At 53.1% G+C, this 20,388-nt stretch overlaps 1 protein-coding gene across 2 annotated transcripts; it reads left to right on the forward strand.

Annotated features, from left to right (window-relative positions):
* Nucleotides 1-66: 66 nt before the first annotated feature.
* Wdr45b (WD repeat domain 45B) lies at nt 67-19,247 on the forward strand. 2 transcript variants are annotated; one of them, XM_005341969.5, is made up of 10 exons: nt 67-272; nt 4,831-4,905; nt 11,067-11,168; nt 13,126-13,213; nt 13,984-14,078; nt 14,941-15,131; nt 16,465-16,550; nt 17,154-17,255; nt 17,683-17,804; nt 18,016-19,247. In XM_005341969.5, exons 1-10 carry the CDS (start codon nt 206-208, stop codon nt 18,120-18,122), a joined length of 1,035 nt encoding a protein of 344 aa, XP_005342026.1. In that variant the 5' UTR covers nt 67-205; the 3' UTR covers nt 18,123-19,247. The 2 variants fall into 2 exon arrangements, with proteins under 2 accessions (XP_005342026.1, XP_040124240.1); XM_040268306.2 differs by lacking the exon at nt 4,831-4,905.
* The last annotated feature ends 1,141 nt before the right edge of the window (nt 19,248-20,388 follow it).

The following is a 20,388-nucleotide window of genomic DNA, read 5'->3' on the forward strand; positions in this document are numbered from 1 at the left end:
GACGCTCGGAGGTCTGCCTGTTTGCGCACGCACGCGCACGCACACGCACGCACGCACGCTCGCTGGCACGCTCGCTGGCGCGGTCGCCCTACGCCTCTGCCTCTCGCTTCCGGTCGCGGCGGCCTCAGTGCCGCCGGTCAAGACCGACCGTCGGGCGTCTGCGGGGCATGCGGCGCTGAAGAGCCGTGGACCTTGCGGCGGCGCCATGAACCTCCTGCCTTGTAACCCGCATGGCAACGGGCTGCTGTACGCCGGTTTCAACCAGGACCACGGTGAGGCGCGCGGCCGGCGCTGCGCCTGCCCCGCGCCCGGACCCCACCTCTGCTGCTGTTGCTGCTTCTGCCTCAGTCTCTGCCCTTGGCCCTGCCCCGCACCCTTCCTGCCCGAGACCCCGGCCTGCCCCGGACCCTTCCTTCCCGAGACCCCGGCCTGCCCCGGACCCTTCCTGCCCGAGACCCCGGCCTGCCCTGGACCCTTCCTGCCCGAGACCCCGGCCTGCCTCAGACCCTTCCTGCCCGAGACCCCCAGCCTGCCCCGCACCCTTCCTACCCGAGACCCCCGGCCTGCCCTGGACCCTTCGTTCCTCGAGACCCCCCGCCTGTCCCAGACCCTTCCTACCCGAGACCCCGGCCTGCCCCGGACCCTTCGTTCCTCGAGACCCCCCGCCTGTCCCAGACCCTTCCTGCCAGAGACCCCGGCCTGCCCCGCACCCTTCCTGCCCGAGACCCCGGCCTGCCCCGCACCCTTCCTACCCGAGACCCCGGCCTGCCCCGGACCCTTCCTACCCGAGACCCCGGCCTGCCCCGCACCCTTCCTACCCGAGACCCCGGCCTGCCCCGCACCCTTCCTACCCGAGACCCCAGCCTGCCCCGGACCCTTCCTACCCGAGACCCCGGCCTGCCCCGGACCCTTCCTACCCGAGACCCCGGCCTGCCTCAAACCCTTCCTACCCGAGACCCCGGCCTGCCCCGGACCCTTCCTACCCGAGACCCCGGCCTGCCCCGCACCCTTCCTACCGGAGACCCCGGCCTGCCCCGGACCCTTCGTTCCTTGAGACCCCGGCCTGCCCCGGACCCTTCCTGCCCGAGACCCCGGCCTGCCCCGGACCCTTCCTGCCCGAGACCCCGGCCTGCCCCGGACCCTTCGTTCCTTGAGACCCCGGCCTGCCCCGGACCCTTCCTGCCCGAGACCCCGGCCTGCCCCGGACCCTTCCTACCGGAGACCCCGGCCTGCCCCGGACCCTTCGTTCCTTGAGACCCCGGCTTGCCCCGGACCCTTCCTGCCCGAGACCCCGGCCTGCCCCGGACCCTTCCTGCCCGAGACCCCGGCCTGCCCCGGACCCTTCTTTCCTCGAGACCCCGGCCTGCCCCGGACCCTTCCTACCGGAGACCCCGGCCTGCCCCGCACCCTTCCTACCCGAGACCCCGGCCTGCCCCGGACCCTTCGTTCCTTGAGACCCCGGCCTGCCCCGGACCCTTCCTGCCCGAGACCCCGGCCTGCCCCGGACCCTTCTTTCCTCGAGACCCCGGCCTGCCCCAGACCCTTCCTTCCCGATACCCTCAGCCTGCCCCAGACCTTTTGTTTCTCAGACCTTCCTGCCTGAGACAGCTCCCTCATCCTCTGCCGGTCTGATCCCCACTAGCCTGCCCATTTGGAGACCCCATCAGTGCCCTTCTCCTGGACCTCTGAGGACCTGGGCAGGTGGCTGAGGCTTCCTGGGCCCAGCAGGATCTTAGGCACTTGTGAGGCACCGTGGAGATTCTTGGGGGGCGGGAGTGGGGGGACACTGCTTGATGGATGATTCCTGTGAGGCCATGATCTCTGCTGGTGTGTGTTCTCACCTGATGTGGGTCCATCCAGAAAATGCTGACCCCACTAGTTTTCCCTTAGGTTGGTGGGTTGGGAGGAACTTTACAGCTGGCCCCGGTGCAACTGCAGTCCCAGGGAAGGTGGCCCCTCAGCACCCGCCCATGCAGCAGGGGTCTTTGGGATGGTTTTCTCTGCCTCACCTCCTAAATTTATCATGGGGAAGCTGTTTAAAAGACGTTGTGGACATAGCTGGAAGAGGCCCTCTTGGTGTTTCCAATGCTCTTGCCCAGTTAGGCTTCCTGGCTCTGGCAGCAGTGGCAGGGGTGTGTCCTGGCCCCAGCCTTTGGGTGGAAAGTTTCCCTGTAAAAAAGTGTTTCAAGAGAGCACTGTGGATGCCCTCATTAGAGAGTGGTTTCCAACTTTTGAGTGTTTGTAGTTCCTTTTTATTGAAGTATATTATGCATGCAGAGTGCATGTCAGGTGTTGGGCTGGCATTTTCCAAGCCAAGCCCACCTGTGGCCAGCTAGGTTACAAGGTTAAGTACACCTGTCAGTGCTCCTTGCCACAGCTGCCCAGGTGCCCACCTGACTTCTGGCAGCATAGGTCAGTTTTGGCCTGCTGCCAAACTTGTTTCTATTTTTTTTGTTGTTGTTGTTGTTGTTTTGTGGTGTTGGGGATGGAACCCAGGGCCTTGTACCTGCTAGGTAAGTGCTATTGCTGTTTCTGATTTTTATCCAACATCACGTTTATGAAGGCTTTTTTTTTAATCTTCACATTGAGTTGAGTGTAGTTGTGGATGCTTCTCTTTGATATGTAGTGGTCCTCTGTGGGAATAGATCACATTTATCCATTTTATCATCAGCAGACATTTGGCCTCCAGAAGTATAAAGTGCCACTGTGATTATTCTAAAATATGTGTCTTTTAGTGAGCGTATGTTCACATTGCTACAGGGGGTATACTCCCATATTCCCATGCACAGAATGCTCTGCTATCTTAGCGCCAACAGTTTTCCTCTATTAGCAGGTCTCAGCTGGCTCACACTGGGTGTTTTCCACCATTCTGGCTGGTGTGCAGTAGATCCAGTTGTGCAGTCTTATCTGCATTTTCCTGATTCTTTATATCTTTTTACCCTGTGAATATCCTCTTTGGTGTTTTTGTTTGTCTACCTTTTGTTTGTGGATTTATCAGGGTGATATATATACACACACACACACTGTTTTCAGAGCTTTTTTGGAGGGGAGGGGATATGGGGGATCGAACTTAGGGGCATTCAACCACTGAGTCACATCCCCAGCCCTATTTTTCTATTTTATTTAAAGACAGGGTCTCACTGAGTTGCCTTACTTTTTTTGCTTTTAATTTTTTTTTGTAGTTGTAGATGGACAGCATGCCTTTATTTTATTTGTTTATTTTTATGTGGTGCTGAAGAGCAAACCCAGTACCTCACATGTGTCAGGCAAGTGCTCTACCACTGAGCTACAGCCCCAGCGTGCGCCTTACTTTTGAGGCTGGCTTTGAACTCACGATCCTCCTGCCTTAGCCTCATAAGCCACTGGGATTACAGGCATGCACTACCATGCTCAGGTCCTGAGATTTTTTTTTTTTAAACTTTATTTTTTTTATGTGGAGCTGAGGATTGAACCCAGTCCCTCCCATGTGCTAAACACAATCTACCACTTAAACACAGCCCCAGACCTGGCTTATATATTTTTATATAAAGCTTCGATCAGAATTATATGTGTTCTCATGAAGAGAAATCACAGGTTTAAAACTTGAAAAAGAAGAAATAATGAAGATGGATGCAGTGGCACAAGTCTGTAGTCCCAGCGGCTTAGGAGGCTGAGGCAAGAGGATCACGTGTTCCAAGCCTCAGCAACCTGAAGAACTAAGCACCTCAGTGAGACCCTGTCTCTAAGTAAAATAGAAAATAGAGCTGGGGATGTGGCTTCAGTAGTTGAGTGCCCCTGAGTTCAATCTCTGGTACCCCCCTTCCCCCCAAAAAAAAGTAATAGAAAGGAAAAAAATAAGAAATTTCAACTTTTTGTTTTCTGTATTTTCCAGCAAGGAGAGCTCTGCTTCCTCTATCTGGATTAGGTGATTCCAGTAGCATAAAAAGGGTGTTGTGACCTGGCAGAGTTTGAGACAATATCAAAGCATTTCTAAGTGAGTTTCGGATCTAGCCCAAGGAAACTATAGTTCAGAGCATGAGTTCAGTGCAGGTGTGCTCTGCGGCTACTCAGGTAGCTGTCATGGTTCCTTGGATCTGTCAGTGACTTGGTGTGCTTTTCCCATTTGGAAGGGTGGCTGGCAGAACAGCTGTGTGGTTCTAGAGCTGGAGAGGTGGATTGGAGAGGCCTCTGTCCTGGCTTTCAAACCACTGGTGCAGGAACTAGACTTTGCAGCAGCTCTTGTGAAAAAAATTTGGAGGGTTGGTTTTTTTCTCTCCTGGCTTAAGTTTTGCTTCAAACAGTTGGATGTTGCCCAATCCTGCGCTGAGACCCTTCCTTCCTCAAGACCCTGCCAGGGTATTCCTCGGGCCACAGGAGCTAGCACAATGTCCTTTGGAGGTCTGAGTGCCTGTCCAGTTTATGGCAGCACCTTTTATCTGGCCATTAAGCACTTGGGTGTAACTCAGAGATTGCATGGGGGACTTCCAGACTTCCCTCCAGGAGGTCATTCTGTAGGTGGCAGGGAGCAACCCTCGTTCTGTCCCCATCCCAGTCATGTAAGACTGCCCTTTGCCCAGCACCTGCCCTTCCCCTAACCCAGTGCCTTCACACTGGCTTGGATAGCGTGCTTTGTGCCTGTCTTCCTCCAGAGGTGAACGTTCTTGTTGGCTGCTGTCCCTCTAGGACCCAGCACAATGCCTGACAGCATGATGTGTTCATGGAGGGGAGGCCAGGGAGACTGGCATGGCCTGTGGCAGGTTGCTGGTTGGGGATGCCAGTTTCTCCAAGCCCTGGCTTTTACCCATGATAGACCTCAGGATTAATATGTCCCTTTTACCTTTCCTGCTTTAGGATGCTTTGCATGTGGGATGGAAAATGGATTCCGAGTCTATAACACTGATCCACTGAAAGAGAAAGAGAAACAAGGTAAGAGAGTAGCAGACACTTCTGGGCTTCCCTAGCCATACTCAGTGTCCTACCTTGTCTCACACCTGGGAGAGATGCCATGGCTGTAGGGCAGTGGTTTCTGACAGGTCAGAAGGGTTTGGGCCCTTTGTAAACTGGGACAGTCTTTCTTCTGTGAGCTCTGCTACCTACTGTGTTAGATTATCAAGGTGTGAGCTCTTTGGAAGAGCAAGGTATATTTGGGCAGGTCACTTTCACTTTCTCCATGCTGGAGATGATGCTGTAGGGAACTCACAGGGTGAGGGACTTAGCGCCCAGTGTTACTTGTATGAGTTGTGGTTGCTGCTGTTCACTTGTTTCATTGTCTTACTCTGTTTTCATGAAACAGGAGTTTTCCAGAGCTGGAGTCAGGAATTGTGCTGGTGAAATATAGTGGTGCTCTTCCCATCGTCAGGCAGGGAGGTCAGTTCTGTGGGTAGGGCTTCTTCAGATTGGTTTCCCTTCCTGCACGTTTCTCAAATATGATGTGTTCCCTGGTCTGTACCTGCTGGGAGACTGTCCTTGCTGCTGGACAGATCTTAGATAGCCACTGGATCAAGCAGCAGCCTCTTCCTGCAGGAGTAGGATAGAATTCTTCCAGAACAGGCCTGGAGAATTTTCAAGAGGAACACTAAGGTGCTAGTGTCCACTCAACAGCATCCTGCGTCGGGGGTTTTTAGAGCTCTCAAATGAAATCTCATACACCATCCATTTATTTTTTTATTTTTTGGGGTACCAGGGATTGAATTCGGGGGTACTCAACCACTGAGCCACATCCCCAGCCCTCTTTTGTATAGAGACAGGGTCTCACTTAGTTGCTTAGCATCTTGACAGTGCTGAGGCTGGCTTTGAACTTGTGATCCTCCTGTCTCAGCCTCCTGAGCTGCTGGGATTATAGGCATGTATCTGGCACATGCACCATCCAGGTAGTCCTATACATCTTGGAGTTTAATTTTTAAGCTAAAGTTCATAATCTTAATTCACTGTGGAAAAGTAGCATGACATGTAGTGTCGGACTCAGGCTGAATCTGTCATACTGGCAGATTCTAATCTTGGTTTTGTTGCCTTCCCAGTTGCTGTGTGATCTTGGACAAATTTTGCAACTTCTTTGGTCCTCGGTTTCTCCATATGTAAAGTGAGGATAGTAGTGATGCCTACCTTTTAGGGTTACTGTAAAAATGGTGGGTTGGAACATGTGAATACACGGTCAGTCCTGGTCTGCAGGCTAAATGAAGAGGCTGAGTGTGCTGGTGTTATCAGACTGGCAGCAGCTTAACCATTGCTGCAGTCCCTGACCCACAGGCAGACACCTGAAAACTGAAGGGATGATGAATGCTGTGCAGATGGAGATTTTTTCCCTTTTCACACAACAGGAAGGTTAAGTTTATAAATCAGGCCCAGGAGGGGTTGACAACTGAGCTGTTGCAGAACTCAGCGATCTTGGCATGCAATTTTTTCTTTCTTTGAGGTTAAAATGTTTGCCTTTCATTAAGGAGGAGTGTTGTGGCCCTGCTGGCCTCCCCACTCTTGACTTTGGGTCTGTAAGAGAACCAGGGGTTCCTGGAGCAGAAGAGCTCTGCTGTCTGGGTGCTGTCCAGTGAGTAGGGGGCAGGAGGCTGTGCCCTGTGGCTACGCTGGACGAGGGGTGATTGGTCTGGGGTGGGCCAGGATGGCGTGAGGTTTGGTCACACTTCTCAGAGCAGCTTGAAACTTAGGAATTGTTTATTTCTGGAATTTTTCATTTGATGGTTTTAGACTTCAGTTGGTCACAGGTAACAGAAACCAGGGAAAGCAAAGCCATAGGTTAGGGTCAGTCAGTGGACCAACAAGGGCTGCCACTGATGGTACTCACCTGCTGGTGCCCCTGTATCTGCTCTCTGTGGGTGGTATAGTGAGTTGACAGCTTTGCCTCCTGCAGAGGAAGGAGTCACTGTGAAACCTTATAGAGCAGCTGTACCTGCAAATCTCAGGTGCTCTTTACCAAGTTGACCCCAAGCTTAAAGATGAGTTGTGCACATTGTTATCAAACTGTTAGCGATTCAGTCAAGTGGTTAACAACTGCTTCCTAACTGATGGACTGTTTACAATAAACCAGAATTTCTTGTACATTAGACAAGAAGAATCTGAGACTCCAATCAATTCTACCATGGTCATGACCTTGCACAGTGCCCGCCCTCCTGTGGCTAGGCAGGCTTGGAAGATCAGCACCTGTAGGGGTGGGGCAGGACGTGCTTACCCTCCAGCTGCTGAGAGAGACCCCAGAGGGCATCCGAGGAAGGTCCCCTTTACACTTGTGGGCTGTTTTGCTGTGACGTTTTGGCAACTTCTTCAGAGAAGAGCAGGTTTGCTCAGTTCCTGCTTTGATCCTGTGGTTTGCTCCAGGATGGTGAGGAAGGAAGCTCTCCTCACCCTGTTGCAGCAGTCTGTCCTCCGTCTGGTTATGGGTGAGGAAGCCATGAAATTGCCACTTGGCAGGAACAGGAAGCTGATAGTGAGGGAAGCCCCTTGGGTTTCTTGGTCTTGCAGTTGGGAAGTTCTGAGAGGCCCAGCCAGGTCTCCTGCACACCTGCAGTAAGTCTGCTCTGGAGGCAGCTCAGCTGCCAGTAGCACTGCTTCTCTCCTGTGGCCTCGGGGGCCCAGGGAGGGGCTGCTTGAGTTGGTGGTGTTTGAGAAGGGTACATTTGGACAGAGCATTTCACCCAGCAGTTGCATGGGCATACAAGAGTGCCTACACCAAGCCCACACTTCCTTACGGGACCCTCTCACCCTGCATGGGCTGCAGGAGGGACTGGCTGGAAGGCTTCCTGCATAGGGCTGTGAAGACTCCTCTGACTCTCTGGATGTGGAGTCTGCCTCCTTTATTTATTTATTTATTTTTTGAGATGGGTCTTGAGGTCTCCCACATCCCCCTGTGACCACAGGTGTGTCCCCTGTACCTTCCCAGGTCTCACATTTAACTCCTAAGGCTTTATGACTTCATGATATTTTTCTAGATTGCTTCAATCTGCTAGCAACAAGCATATAGGTAAACAAAATATTTGTGTATTTTTTTTAAACATTTTTTTCCCACAATACCTTTGTTCTGTTTATTTATTTATTTATTTATTTATTTTTAAGGGGGGGGGAGAGAGAGAATTTTTTAATATTTATTTTCGGTGAACACAACATCTTTGTTTGTATGTGGTGCTAGGGATCGAACCAGGGCCACACGCATGCCAGGCGAGTGCGCCACCGCTTGAGCCACATCCCCAGCCCTTTTTTTTATTTCTATATGCTGCTGAGAGTCAAACCCAGGGACTCACATTGTTACCGCTGTTGACGGGTGACGAGTCCTTGCTTCCCCGATGTTGAAGAATAACACCAAAGAAGCATGCCGAGGCAAGGTCAGAGTAGAAATTAGAAGTGTATTAAAGGACAGCAGAAAAGACTTCTGGAGGAAGAAGGGGACCCAAGAGGTGGAATCCAGTGATGGAATGTAGGTGGGAAGGCCTGAGGGGTGGGACACAGGTGGGCCAAAGAAGTAATCTGGGCGGGAAGGACTTCTGAGTCAGCACCTTCAAGTTTGCTGGGGGCTGTTCATTAACACTTCTTTGGGATGGGCTCTGGCCTTGGGCTTTTTCCTGGACTTCATTAACATTCCATGAGTTGTCCTGCGGTTTCCCTGAATCAGTCCAGCATGGCCTCCATTTTAGATTTCACTCGGTATTAGACCCGATTTACCTAACTACACTGACTACCAAACTTTAAATCTGGCTTTAACATGTACTAGGCAAGTGCTCTTCCATTGAGCTACAGCCCATCCCTTGAGTATTTTAATAGGTAAGGAAATACTTAGACTTTTGTTGTCATTAAAGGCTTAGAGAAAATTGTTTAAAACTTTGAAATTGCTTTTGTGTAGGATTTAATGTGCCTGTGGCAGAAATCTCCCTCCTTCACAGGGGCATCTCAGTGCTGTCTGCAAGTCGTGGTCCTATAGTGCCAGGGTCACGCTTCCAGATGGAGCTTTGCTTTGCTGAGGGCATCTGAGCAGTGCCTGGCTACACCTGGCTGCTCACACGGCTTTCTGAAGCCCAGGGGCCTGCATGGGGGAGCAGTTTCGCCTCTGAGACCCCAGGCACAGGACTTCTTGCATACTGCGTTTTACTTTTTGGACTGTGGTTAAATCATAAAATTTACCATCTTAACCATTCTTTTTTTAGGTATTTTTCAGTTGTTGATGGATCTTTATTTATTATATGTGGTGCTGAGAATTGAACCCAGTGCCTCACACATGCTAGGCAAGCGCTCTTCCGCTGAACTAAAGCCCCAGCCCCCATCTTAACCCTTCTTCAGTATACCGGGATCAGTGTTGCCACATTTACATTGTGTTCAACACATTTTCTGCAAGGTGATTGCAAAACTGCAACTGCAACTCTGTGCTTTTAATCAGTTGCCCACCACCTCCGCAGCCACTGCTGACCACCCTCTTCTTTGTGTCCCTCTGACTTGGACAGTTGTGGAAGCTTAGTGCAAGGGCGGTCTGCAGCACTAGGCAGGCGTTTTAAGCTTGTGGCCTGGCTTCGCAGGGAGCCCTCAGTGCTTGTCTGTGGCATTTCAAGGTGAGTGATGTTGTCGTGTGTCTCACTGCATTGGTCAGTGGACACTTGAACACGGGTATATGAGTCTCTGTGAGACCCTGCTCTCAGATTCGGTGGTGGTGGTGGTTTTTTTGGATATATACCCAGGAGTGGGATTGCTGGATCTTGTGATGGTTCCATTTTTAGTTTTGGAGGTTGCCCAGAGCAGCTGCACTACCAACACACAAGGTGCCAGGGTCTGCGGGTGCTCCCCAGCCCTTGGTGCTGCCTGTTTTTTCTGATGGCCACCATGCTGGTGGGCAGGAGGTGAGAATTTTCTAGGTGCCATGTGCGTGCTTCTGATGCCTCGTGGTTGCGTGTCTTCATGTGCTTGTTGGCATGTTTTTGGTTGTCAGTGGACCTCTTACTTATATGCTGTGCTGAGGACGGAACCCAGTGCCTCACACATGCCAGGCAAGTGCTGTGCACGGAACCCCAGCCCAGCCCCTTCTGGGTAGTTTGCACATCAATTTTGGAAAATGACTGAGTTACTTGATTTTTGTTGTAAGAGTTCTTCATGTGCCGCAGTCCGGCTGCAGCAAAATAACTGGGGTGGGGGGTGACGAGGAACTTGTGTAGATTGATACAGGAGGAGTGGGAGCCGATTATTGTAGGACAGGAGGGGTATACATACATTACACACAGCTTATCTTAATTAACATAAATTAGATACAGCAGTCAACCAATAAGGAATCTCCACACTTACTGGCTCGCTGGCGATACTTCACAAACCACTCCCTCTGCAAAATGCCAGGCTCCATCTTGACTTGTTTACAGACTCTAACATTTCCCCCTTTTGTTTAATTTAAATAATGACCATAGTGGTTTTTACACAAACACCATAAATAATCTGCTACAAGCAGAAGGGGAAGATACAAAATGCCACAATACCAAACTAATTGATGGCTCCATGCAAGAAGTCCTTGGAAAAATTATACCAGCAATGACACCGTTTGCAAAGATATTGAGTTAAAATTTATTGTAGATTCCAGTTAGTTGTCTTAGTCCAGGTAAAGCAGTATCTCAATAGATTAACTCACAGTCCAGGTAAATCATAGTCCAGGTAAATTCTGCAGGCAGCTAGCTTAAATCACAGTCCAGGTAAGTTCTGCAGGCAGCTAGCTTGATCCGGTTCTCAGCTACACAGTCCTCACCTATGCTCTCAGGTTGCTTCCCTGAGAGCCTTGGGCACCCTGCTGTGGGTTTTCAGGGACACCTGGAAGTCAAATGTTGGATGTAATCCATGAGCAGTTGAGAACTTGGGGCCTAGTGGGGTAGATGGGTGGAGGCTACTCCCTGAGAGCTCTCTGGCATCTTGAGATGTGGTTGTGGGTGTGCCATGGGCTGGACAGAGCCAGATGCCTACTCTGGCTCCTCGCCGTCACCTTTCTTGTGTGTGACATGTTTGGGGTGTGAACTGCTACCTGAAAATGAAATGCTGAGCTTTATAAGGCTTGACTTTAACTGTTTTAATTGTAAAATACACATTAATTTACTACAATTGTCTTCTTGAAATTGTCATTTCAGAATTTTTAGAAGGAGGAGTTGGCCACGTGGAAATGTTATTTCGCTGCAACTATTTAGCTTTAGTTGGTGGTGGAAAAAAGCCAAAATACCCTCCTAACAAAGGTAAGGTCGTTAGCCCCTTAAGAGCTCGCTCTGTGCCCAGCGCTGCAGTCTGTGGTCCGGGGCCTGTGTGGCCTTCCCTGGTGGTCCTGTGAGACTGGACGAGCCTCTAGAAGGAATGGTGGTGTGGAGGACTGCCCTCAGTGCTGGGGCAGGTGGAGGTGTGTTGCATCCTGGGTTGGTGCCAGGAGTGTCGGGTTCATCGTGAACCAGAGTGTGAGCAGCACTCCCCTTCCACAGCCACGGAGGAGCAGGAGGCATGTGTGCCTGGGCACGTATGTGGCTCTGGGCATGTGTGCAGCACCGTGGAAGGGGCTGCATGGGGAGGTCTGACCCTTTTTGATGGAGGCGTGGAGAACTTTGCCCTCCACCACTGTGGACACTGCCCATAAGCCAACTCTTCTTACTCTGGGTGGAGAAAGAGGTCTTCAGGAGAATGAGACCCAGAAAGGAGGTTAAGGTAGAGAGGACGGGAGGACGGGCCACAGGGCCTGGAGTGCCAGTTGAGTGTGCCCAAGAAGAGGCACCACAGAGTCTGTGTGGAGCAAGACCTCGTCTAGAAGCAGTGTGGGAAGTGGGCTGGGGAGACGCTGCAGGCCAGGGGCCACCCTTCACAGCAGGTGGGGAGAGGGAAGCAGGTGCAACTCTGACCAGTGTCAGCAGAGCAGGGAGCGCGGGCCAGGGAAGGCCACTTACCTGGTAGCAGGAAGGTCCAGTGGTGGCATCACGGGACTGTGGGGTGGAACCAGTGGTGACCTCTTCCAGAGGGAGAGGGTGGTGAGGGAGGCAGGAAAGAGGAGCCATTGGGAGGGACAGAGCATAGGTGCCCCACCAAGGAGTGGGTGAGCTGGGGTCTGGCTGTGACTCTGACATTGGGGGTAGCCTAGTCCTGTCGGAAGAGCAGAGAGAGGGATGTGGGGGCTGGCGTGCAGCTCAGGGGTAGAGTATATGCTTGATGTTAGCAAGGCCATGGGTTCCAACCCCAGCACCAAAAGGAAGAAAAACAAAAGAAGGGCTGTGTGGACAGGGTGGGGTCCTTAGTGACTGCCATCATCTCCCGCACAGGCTCTCTATCCTCAGCAGGTGTGGAATCTGCACTGCGGAGGTTAGCCCTGAGCCTTTTGCTTTTGTTTGGGAATTAGGAAAAGAGAAATAAAGTGGAAAGGGGTTGCTGGTAGGAAAAAGAGTGAAAGAATGAGTCTTGGCCCAAAGGCTGTTGGACGGACTCCCCGGTTTAAGTGGTGCTCTGTTGGGCTGAAGTCCTGTGCAGAGTGGCTGCCAGCAGCGGGTACGTGTGGGCAGGCTCAGTCCCAAGAAGTTCTGCCCTGGAGGGCAGGGCACCCCAAAGGATGAACAGTCTTGCTTCTCTTTGAAACAGAAACATTCCCTTCCCCTTTCTCCCCCACCTCTCCCTCCTTCCTCTCTTGTTCCTTCCTCCTCACTTTCTAAGAGGGATCAAATCCAGGGCCTCACCTATGCTAGGCAGATATCTCCCCCAACCCTTTTTATTTTGAGACAAGGTCTTGCTGTGTTGCCTTGAACTTGTGATCCTCCTGCCTCAGCCTCCCAAGTTGCTGGGATTACAGAAGCCCCTCTTTCTTTGGATGCAGGCTATCTCAGCACTGTAGCACTCGGAGTCCTCTTTCCCTCTCCTGCGTCCTTCTCTCCCTCCCTCTCGGGCTGTCTCAGCCCTGTAGCATTCAGTGTCCTCTTTCCCTCTCTTCCTCAGCACTTTTGCACTCAGCTGCTGTGATCAGGTGTGCTTTTGGGCTCAGACAGTGGAGCCAGGGAGGTGGTGTCTGCCTGAGGTGACCAGGCAGGAAGGGCTGGCAGAGTGTGTACTGCAAGAGGAAGGGGTGGGGAGCAGCAGGGTCTGGGGCAAGTCCCAGGGCCAAGTGCTGGCTGGGGGAGGGCAGGGTGGGGGGCTGCCCACCAGGGGCCCTTGTCCTTCTGGTTTCAGTGATGATCTGGGACGACCTGAAGAAGAAGACTGTCATTGAGATAGAGTTCTCCACCGAGGTCAAGGCTGTCAAGCTGCGGCGAGACCGGTGGGTTCCCAGACACCTTCAAGCAGGTGGCTAAGGCGCTTTTCTGTCCAGGGAGGGAAATGTTTAGGGAAGGATGCAGTGAAGAAGCCATAGCTGCTGTTGGTGCCCAGCAAGTGTACCAGGAGTCACTTGTGTTCCTGGGGGAAGGTGGGGAACGGACTGGCTTCTGGCCTTGGGCACAGTGACCTTTAGGACCTGCCCCCCTGGGCAGTCAGAGCTACAGCCTCACAGGGTGCCTCTGAAGTATGTTCCTGGTGGAGGGTGGAGGAACCCTGGGAGCTCTGGGGTTGGACTCTCACTTGCTGGGCTGCACAGGGCCTGCCCTCCGCCCAGGTGGTACGGAGCTTCCTTTGCACTTGTCTTGGCTCCATGTGACCAGCGCACTGCGTGTTTTGCTGGTCAGGGGTGGTGACCTGCATTCCATTTGGGCTGGATATTTCTAGTAAGGTCACTATTTAAAAGCCCTTCACAATGAAATGCTTGATTGGCTCAAGGACCTTTCCCCTTGCGAGATTTTCCTGATTGTCAGTCAGGATGGGCGAGAGACTCTTGCCCTGGGTGAGGTGTGGGTAAGGACACCTTGGAGGCCAGCCTCTGCCAGGTGAAGGGGCTGCTCAGTGGAGTGTGGCCTTTATTGCTGACTTCTGGGCACCATGCAGGGGGCTGCAGCCCAGGCCTCTCCCGCAGCACATCCAGTGTTTGAGTTTCAGAAATCACAAGATGCCCATCTCCCTTTCTGAGGAGAGGATCTGAGTGCATGTATCTTGCAGGATCGTGGTGGTCCTGGACTCCATGATTAAGGTGTTCACCTTCACGCACAATCCCCACCAGCTGCACGTCTTTGAAACCTGCTATAACCCTAAAGGTGAGGCTCTACGTGCGAGGTGAGTAGGGACTGGTTCTGTGCCCCTCTGCTGGCATCAGTTCTCAGCCAGAGCCGACTTCTAACCTGTCCTTGGAATGCTGGCCTCAGCCTTTCCTTCCTCTTCTTCTGCATTAGAGGTCATTTGTGCAGACTAGATTATTCATGGTGTCATCCTCACACCTTTACAATGCTCAAGTTTTCCCCCTGGGTGTTTTTTGGTGTGGGGTCTTGCTGTGCTGCGCAGGCAGGCCTGATGCCCTGGGCTCCCCAGCACTGGGTGCTTTCTCCTTCCAGCAGCCTGTGCTTCTGTCCTGTGCCAGTACCACTCTTCCTCCATTTCCTGAGCTTTAAAGCAAGTCTTGACATAGGTAGCAATCCTCTGGCCTCAGTGCTGTCTGAGGAAAAGAAGCTTTGGCTGCTCTGGGCAGCAAGTTTCCTTGCAACTGTCCATGTCAGCATGTCTGCGGAGGCTCCGCTGTGCGGTGCTGGCATGGGCCTTTAGTTGGGGCCAGGGGCTGGTGATATGGATCTCCCACGGGGTCTGAAGCCTCTGCTGCGTGTGGGGCTCCCCTGCCATTGTTCATGCCTCCTCTTGTGCCTTTGTTTTGCATTCTCACGAGGTGGCCCTGCAAGAGACCTGTGGGCAGGGTGCATGCCTTAACGAACTGTGGAGCACATGATTACCTTATGGGGGTGCTTTTGACCCTGATGCCTGTTAGCCAGCCATCTGTAGGAGTGTGCCCTTGAAGAACCCGTGCAGAGCTCTTGTTTTTCCCCAAGGTTTTGGAAAGCAGGTTTTGGCTGTGAGAAGTCAGGCTTTGGCTTGTTGTCATCTCTTGATGTTTTTTTCTGTCTCCATTAGGCCTCTGCGTCCTGTGTCCCAACAGTAATAACTCCCTCCTGGCCTTCCCTGGCACCCACACTGGCCATGTGCAGCTCGTGGACCTGGCCAGCACTGAGAAGCCACCTGTGGACATCCCCGCACATGAGGGCATCCTGAGTTGCATTGCTCTCAACCTGCAGGGCACAAGAATCGCAACTGCGTCTGAAAAAGTAAGTGTGTGGGTCTCCTTGTTGGTGGTGCTTATGGAGCGGCAGCCGCTGCAGAACCCTCCTCTGCCAGCTGCCCAAGTGGCCCTTCCCGGACTGGTCTTGTCATGTGACGGGGCTGAGGCTGTGACTTCACACATCCTCCAAATGTTGAAAACACAATAAAAATACTTAAACAACAATCCTGCCAGGCATGGTGGCCACGACACCAATCCCAGCAACTCTGGAGGCTGAGGCAAGGGGATCCCAAGTTCCAGGCCAGCCTGGGGCAATTAGTGGGACCCCATCTTAAAGAGGCCTGGGGATTCTACTCAGTAGTAGTTGCACCACCCCCACACAATAAGACAGCCACACCCACCCCATTTCTTATTATTGGGCTCAGTATCAGTGTCAGTGGCACAGCCTCCCAGAGCCACTCAGTTTCTGTGCCGAGGCCTTGGCAACCTGGTGACTGCCTAGGACCCCTTTTCCCACCTGCCTAAGAAGGTGTCCTTAGTGAATACCACCGCCAACATTTTAGAGTGTTGACTGTGTGATTCCTCAGCTTGCCTATTATGAACAGGTACTTAATTTTTTAAATAATTTAAAATCTAGGTTCTTACACTTCCTTTAGCTTGTTAATTCAGAGTTTTTGAAGAGAAGATCCATACCTTTTTATTCCAGTTTTCATCTAAAACTGCAAGTGTAGGTTCATCTTTAGGAGTTGGAAGCTGTTAATGGGTGAGAGCATGAACCAGTGACTGTCCATCTGTGGGTCAGTGCGTGGCTCTTTCCCACCCTGGTCACGTGGCAAATGCTGCCGTGGCTGGAGCCTGGGGTAACACCACATGCGCCAGGATAGGCCCTGTTGATTTCACATGTCACTCTTCCAAATGTTACATCGGTAGCACATGACATGGCATGAATGCACGGACACCGTCCTCCTCCTTTGTGGCCCGCCTTTTCTTGTTGCCCAGGTCTGGGTGCTGTCTCTCTGGGGAAGGGCCTTCCCTTCTGTGGCTCAACCTCAGTGGGTCAAGTAGCCACTTTTCTGTTGCCTGTGGGACTGACTGTGTGGGTCTGGGAGCAGTGGGGACGCCCTGGCTGGCGTTTCTGTGGGATTGGCCGGGGGAAGGGGTGTGTGGGTCAATCTCCAGAGCCTTGTCCTGATCTGCCCTGCTGCTGTGGGACCCAGCAACACCAGCTTGTTCTTAGCGAGCCACAGGTAGAGGGACAGACAGTTGTGGGCCTCGTGGGAGGATTTGGGAGAGGGGTGTGTGGGCTTGTGAACTATCATTTCAGAAACTAACTGGACCTGTGAATTGTTGATAATGAAACACTTCGCTGTTTTTCAAAGGGGACCCTTATAAGAATATTTGATACTTCATCAGGGCACCTGATCCAGGAGCTGCGAAGAGGATCCCAAGCAGCTAACATCTACTGGTGAGGATGCTGGCTCCTCTTCTGCAGGAGAGCTGGGTTGGGCCTGCCTGGGCAGAGGCGTGGGTTGTGGGCTTTGAGGGTGTTGGGTTCCAGGTCTTTCAGCTTTTTATTGTGGGAGGTGTGCACAAAAATGGAACCCTCGCCTCTGCTCCAGTTGTTCCTGTGTGTTTCCCAGCAGGGGCTCGGATCACTGCAGCCTGTTAGCCTGACCCTGGGCTGCCCCCGGCACCACAGGTTCTGGTGCTGGGTGTAGGAGCCTCTCCTGTCTGCCTGCTCTCAGGACAGGCCATGTGGCCAGTGCCTGCCTGGTGCCTGACACTGTCCCCCAGGGGCAGACTGTCTCCATGCCAGGCCAGTGGAGCCAGCCCTGGGGCACCTCAGGCAGCCCTTGCCCTCCCTGGCACTGGGGCTTTGACCCTCTCGATCAGGTTCCATGGTGAAAGCCATTGGCCTACAGACAGGCAGGGTGCTTCTTAACATTGCACCTCAGGGGTAGGGATGTCAAGGTCTCCGTGGTGCAGGCCAGCAAGCATGCTGTGCAGGTGGGGTCTCTGGTCTTTCCTGCATCTTCAGAAACCCAGCTTTGTCTGTTTTCCTTCATAGCATCAACTTCAATCAGGATGCTTCTCTCATCTGTGTGTCCAGTGACCATGGCACAGTGCACATTTTTGCAGCTGAAGACCCAAAGCGGAATAAACAGTCCAGGTGGGTTAGGGGAAGGCTGCAGGGGGGCCTGGAGTTAAGGGCTGGAGTGCGCACAGAGCTGGGGGATATCACCTCACCATCTCCTTGGGGTTTATGAGGCCATGTCCAAAGCTGTCCTTGGCCCTGTGCCAGCCTGGCGCTGGCTTAGGCCCTTGTCCTGAGCATTGTGATGGCACTCTTCAGGTTAATTTGACCGCAACAGAGTCTGTGCCTTTCATATCAAGAGCATCTAGTTTTATTATAAGACCATTTCTAAGGACTCAGAGATTTTGTTAAAGAAAATAGAATTTAAAGAAGTGTGGGTCCAAAACTGTGCCAGGGAGAGGGTCTGGGTACTGTTGGCAGCCTTCTGGGAAAGCTGGCAGCCCTTCTGCATCGCTTCACCTAGTAATGCGACCACCCCTCTGTCTTTTCCTTGTCCTCGCAGTTTGGCATCAGCCAGTTTCCTCCCCAAATACTTCAGTTCCAAATGGAGTTTCTCCAAGTTTCAGGTCCCCTCAGGCTCTCCATGCATTTGTGCCTTTGGAACAGAGCCGAATGCGGTCATTGGTAAGTGGCCCTTCCTGGGGGAGGCAGCTCCAGGGCCTGGAGCCCCTTTTCCTTCTGCGGAGTTGCCCGGGGTTTTCCCAGGAGCTCACCCACAGCCCTTGTCCTGCAGCAGCAGGGGACAGGCATGTGTCCAGAATAGCCAGGGCTCGGCCTGCTGCTGCTCTCCACTCCTGGGAGGGGCTGTAAGTGAAAGGGTCTCCTTCTGTCCTAGCAATCTGTGCCGACGGCAGCTACTACAAGTTCCTGTTCAACCCCAAGGGCGAGTGCATCCGGGACGTGTATGCGCAGTTCCTGGAAATGACCGATGACAAACTGTGACTTCACCGTGGGCAGGCTGTGCTTGCCGCCCAGCGTCCCCGGTCTCCTGGGGCTGGTGCCAGTGCCCCAGAGCCTCATGGGAACGGGGCTGGAGGGATTGCCCAGGACCTCAGTCTCGAAGCCATATGTGGTTCTCTGCCTTCCTGAGAAAGGTCTCCCATTACCCGACTTCAAGAGAATGCTCATCACCACACCTGGACACTCGATGGCTCTGGGCAGCCCATGCTTGCCCGCCAGCCACTACCCTTTAGCTCAGCTGCCACCTTAGCTAGTAGCTCCAGCACATCCTCTACTGGTGGGCTCCATCCCAGCCTAGGGACAGGGCTGCCAAGGATGGGCACATGGAGGTTTGTTCCTGCCACAAACCCACTGTTTTTCGGAGAAGCAGACAAGTGAAGAAGTCAGCAGTGCAACACCACCTGGAGCCCGCACCTGCAGTCCTGGCACCTGGACACGTGTCTCTTGGGAGCACAGCCTGCTCTGGGCCTCAAGTGGCTGTCCCCACCCTGTTGGAGCCATTAGGACGAGGCTAACACTACCCTCCAGCACAGAGTTGTGTCCACCCACCAGAGCCCTGTCCTTATGGGGGTGCTGCGGCGCTTCCCCACCATCTATGGGTACAGAGCAGCGAACAGTGTCTGAAGGTTGGTCATGGGGGAGAGCGTCACTGCTGTGGGCAGCAGCCCTGCCGGTCCTGCCCGGCGTGGAGGCAGGTGCCTCTGCCCCTCCTGCCCACTTCCGTCTCCACCACCCTCCCTCCCCAGCACTTGTGAGTAGCTGCACACTAACCTTCTGGGAGCCGATGGCTCTTGCCATTTTTAACACTTGGTGACTGCACTAGGTCATGGGCTCCACATTGTCCATGCTGTTGAGCTACGTGTTTAATTTTCTTAAATTCCTGTTAGAGAAGCTTTCTTCTGTGATTTTCATTTCAGGTTGCAAACTTTTAAAATCTGTGTAGTGGCAAGTTCTCAGTTTTGCCGTTTTCCTTTGCTGTTGTGTGGTCTGCTGTCTGTGAGTTCCATGTCAAGTATGCATGTTACCTGTGTGTATTTAATCATGAACTTTAATTTTGCACACATATTTGTACTGTTTCATTAAATAAAAGTGACTAATTTTGTCGTACTCCACCTCTACAGCATGGAGCAGTGCGCTGGGGAGTCCTGCATCCTCTTCTGGTTAGGGTTAGGGTTAGCGACGTCTCCGGGGAGGGGGGTGTCTCTGGGCCACCCTGCCCACCTGCGGTGTGTGCATGGCCCCTAACAGTTCATGGGCAGAGGCCAAGTGCTACAGGAGCATCACCAGTCCTACCTTGGAGAGCACAGGCGGGGACAGTAATGCCCATTCTTCTGCACCTCTATCCCCATGGGGCCTGCTGTGACCTCCCTTTCAGAGGCACCAAGGCTGCTGTCCAGGGCCATGCTGGTGCAGATTGTCGAGCCTGTTTTACTGGGCAAGGCAGGAGGAGTTGTGGTGGCCAGTTCCCCAGATGCAGTCTAGGGTGTTGAAGTTAAAGCAGATGTGCTTATGGGGTTTTCTCACTGGGTGGGAGCGGGGTGGGCTGCAGACCTGCGATTGGGGCACTGCAGAAGCTGGACAGGCTGTGCTGTGTGGTGGTAACACAGCAGGTGCTACTGGCATTGAGGACGTGGCTGGCTAGCCCTGAAGGCCCTGACCACTGAGGCTGTGGTTGCTGGGCTGGTCTCCCGTAGTCCCAGTTGCTCCCTCAGCATGAGATGGTGTCGGCTCAGCCTTGCAAGGGGCTCAGGTGTGTCCTGGCACTTGGTCTCTTTCACCGTCTCCCTGGATGGCAGGCAAGGCCTGGAAGGGTTCAGTACTACATGTGCTTGTCCTCTAGGAGTTAGTGTCCCTGCACCTCGGTCTGTTGAAGCTCCATGGATTTGCTCAGCAGAGGTCTGCACACTGTTGGGCCACCTCCAGCCTCCATCAAGCATCTCCTGTACTGGACCCCGACCAAGATACAGTCCTCAGGGATTCCAAAAGCCTGTGCTCCCTCTTCCTTCTTGCAGGTGTGGCTGTCCTCCAGCATCCCTGGCCCTCAGCCCTTCCCAGAAACCCAGGGCCCCCATGCTGTGGAAGGGTACCTGCAGAGCACAATGCTGTGTGTGGCAGCCTTGTGGACCCTGGCCTCTGCCTCCCACCCTCCCTCCACTTTGGCCATGGCGTGGGCTCTTGCAGCCTCTGGTGGCCACAGGTTGTCACTGGTGTTTCCTTTCTGTAGCCAAACCAAGCTCCGGTACAGGAT

Source organism: Ictidomys tridecemlineatus, chromosome 3, assembly GCF_052094955.1.
Source record: "Ictidomys tridecemlineatus isolate mIctTri1 chromosome 3, mIctTri1.hap1, whole genome shotgun sequence".
In the NCBI taxonomy this organism is placed as follows: Eukaryota; Metazoa; Chordata; class Mammalia; order Rodentia; family Sciuridae; genus Ictidomys; species Ictidomys tridecemlineatus.

Bases quoted from the DNA above. Each gene is read 5' to 3' on its own strand.
- Wdr45b (XM_005341969.5), top strand. From the start codon at position 206: ATGAACCTCCTGCCTTGTAACCCGCATGGCAACGGGCTGCTGTACGCC. The intron at 15,132-16,464 runs GTAAGTGTGTGG...TGTTTTTCAAAG, and splicing joins TCGCAACTGCGTCTGAAAAA to GGGACCCTTATAAGAATATT. The intron at 17,805-18,015 runs GTAAGTGGCCCT...CTTCTGTCCTAG, and splicing joins AGAGCCGAATGCGGTCATTG to CAATCTGTGCCGACGGCAGC.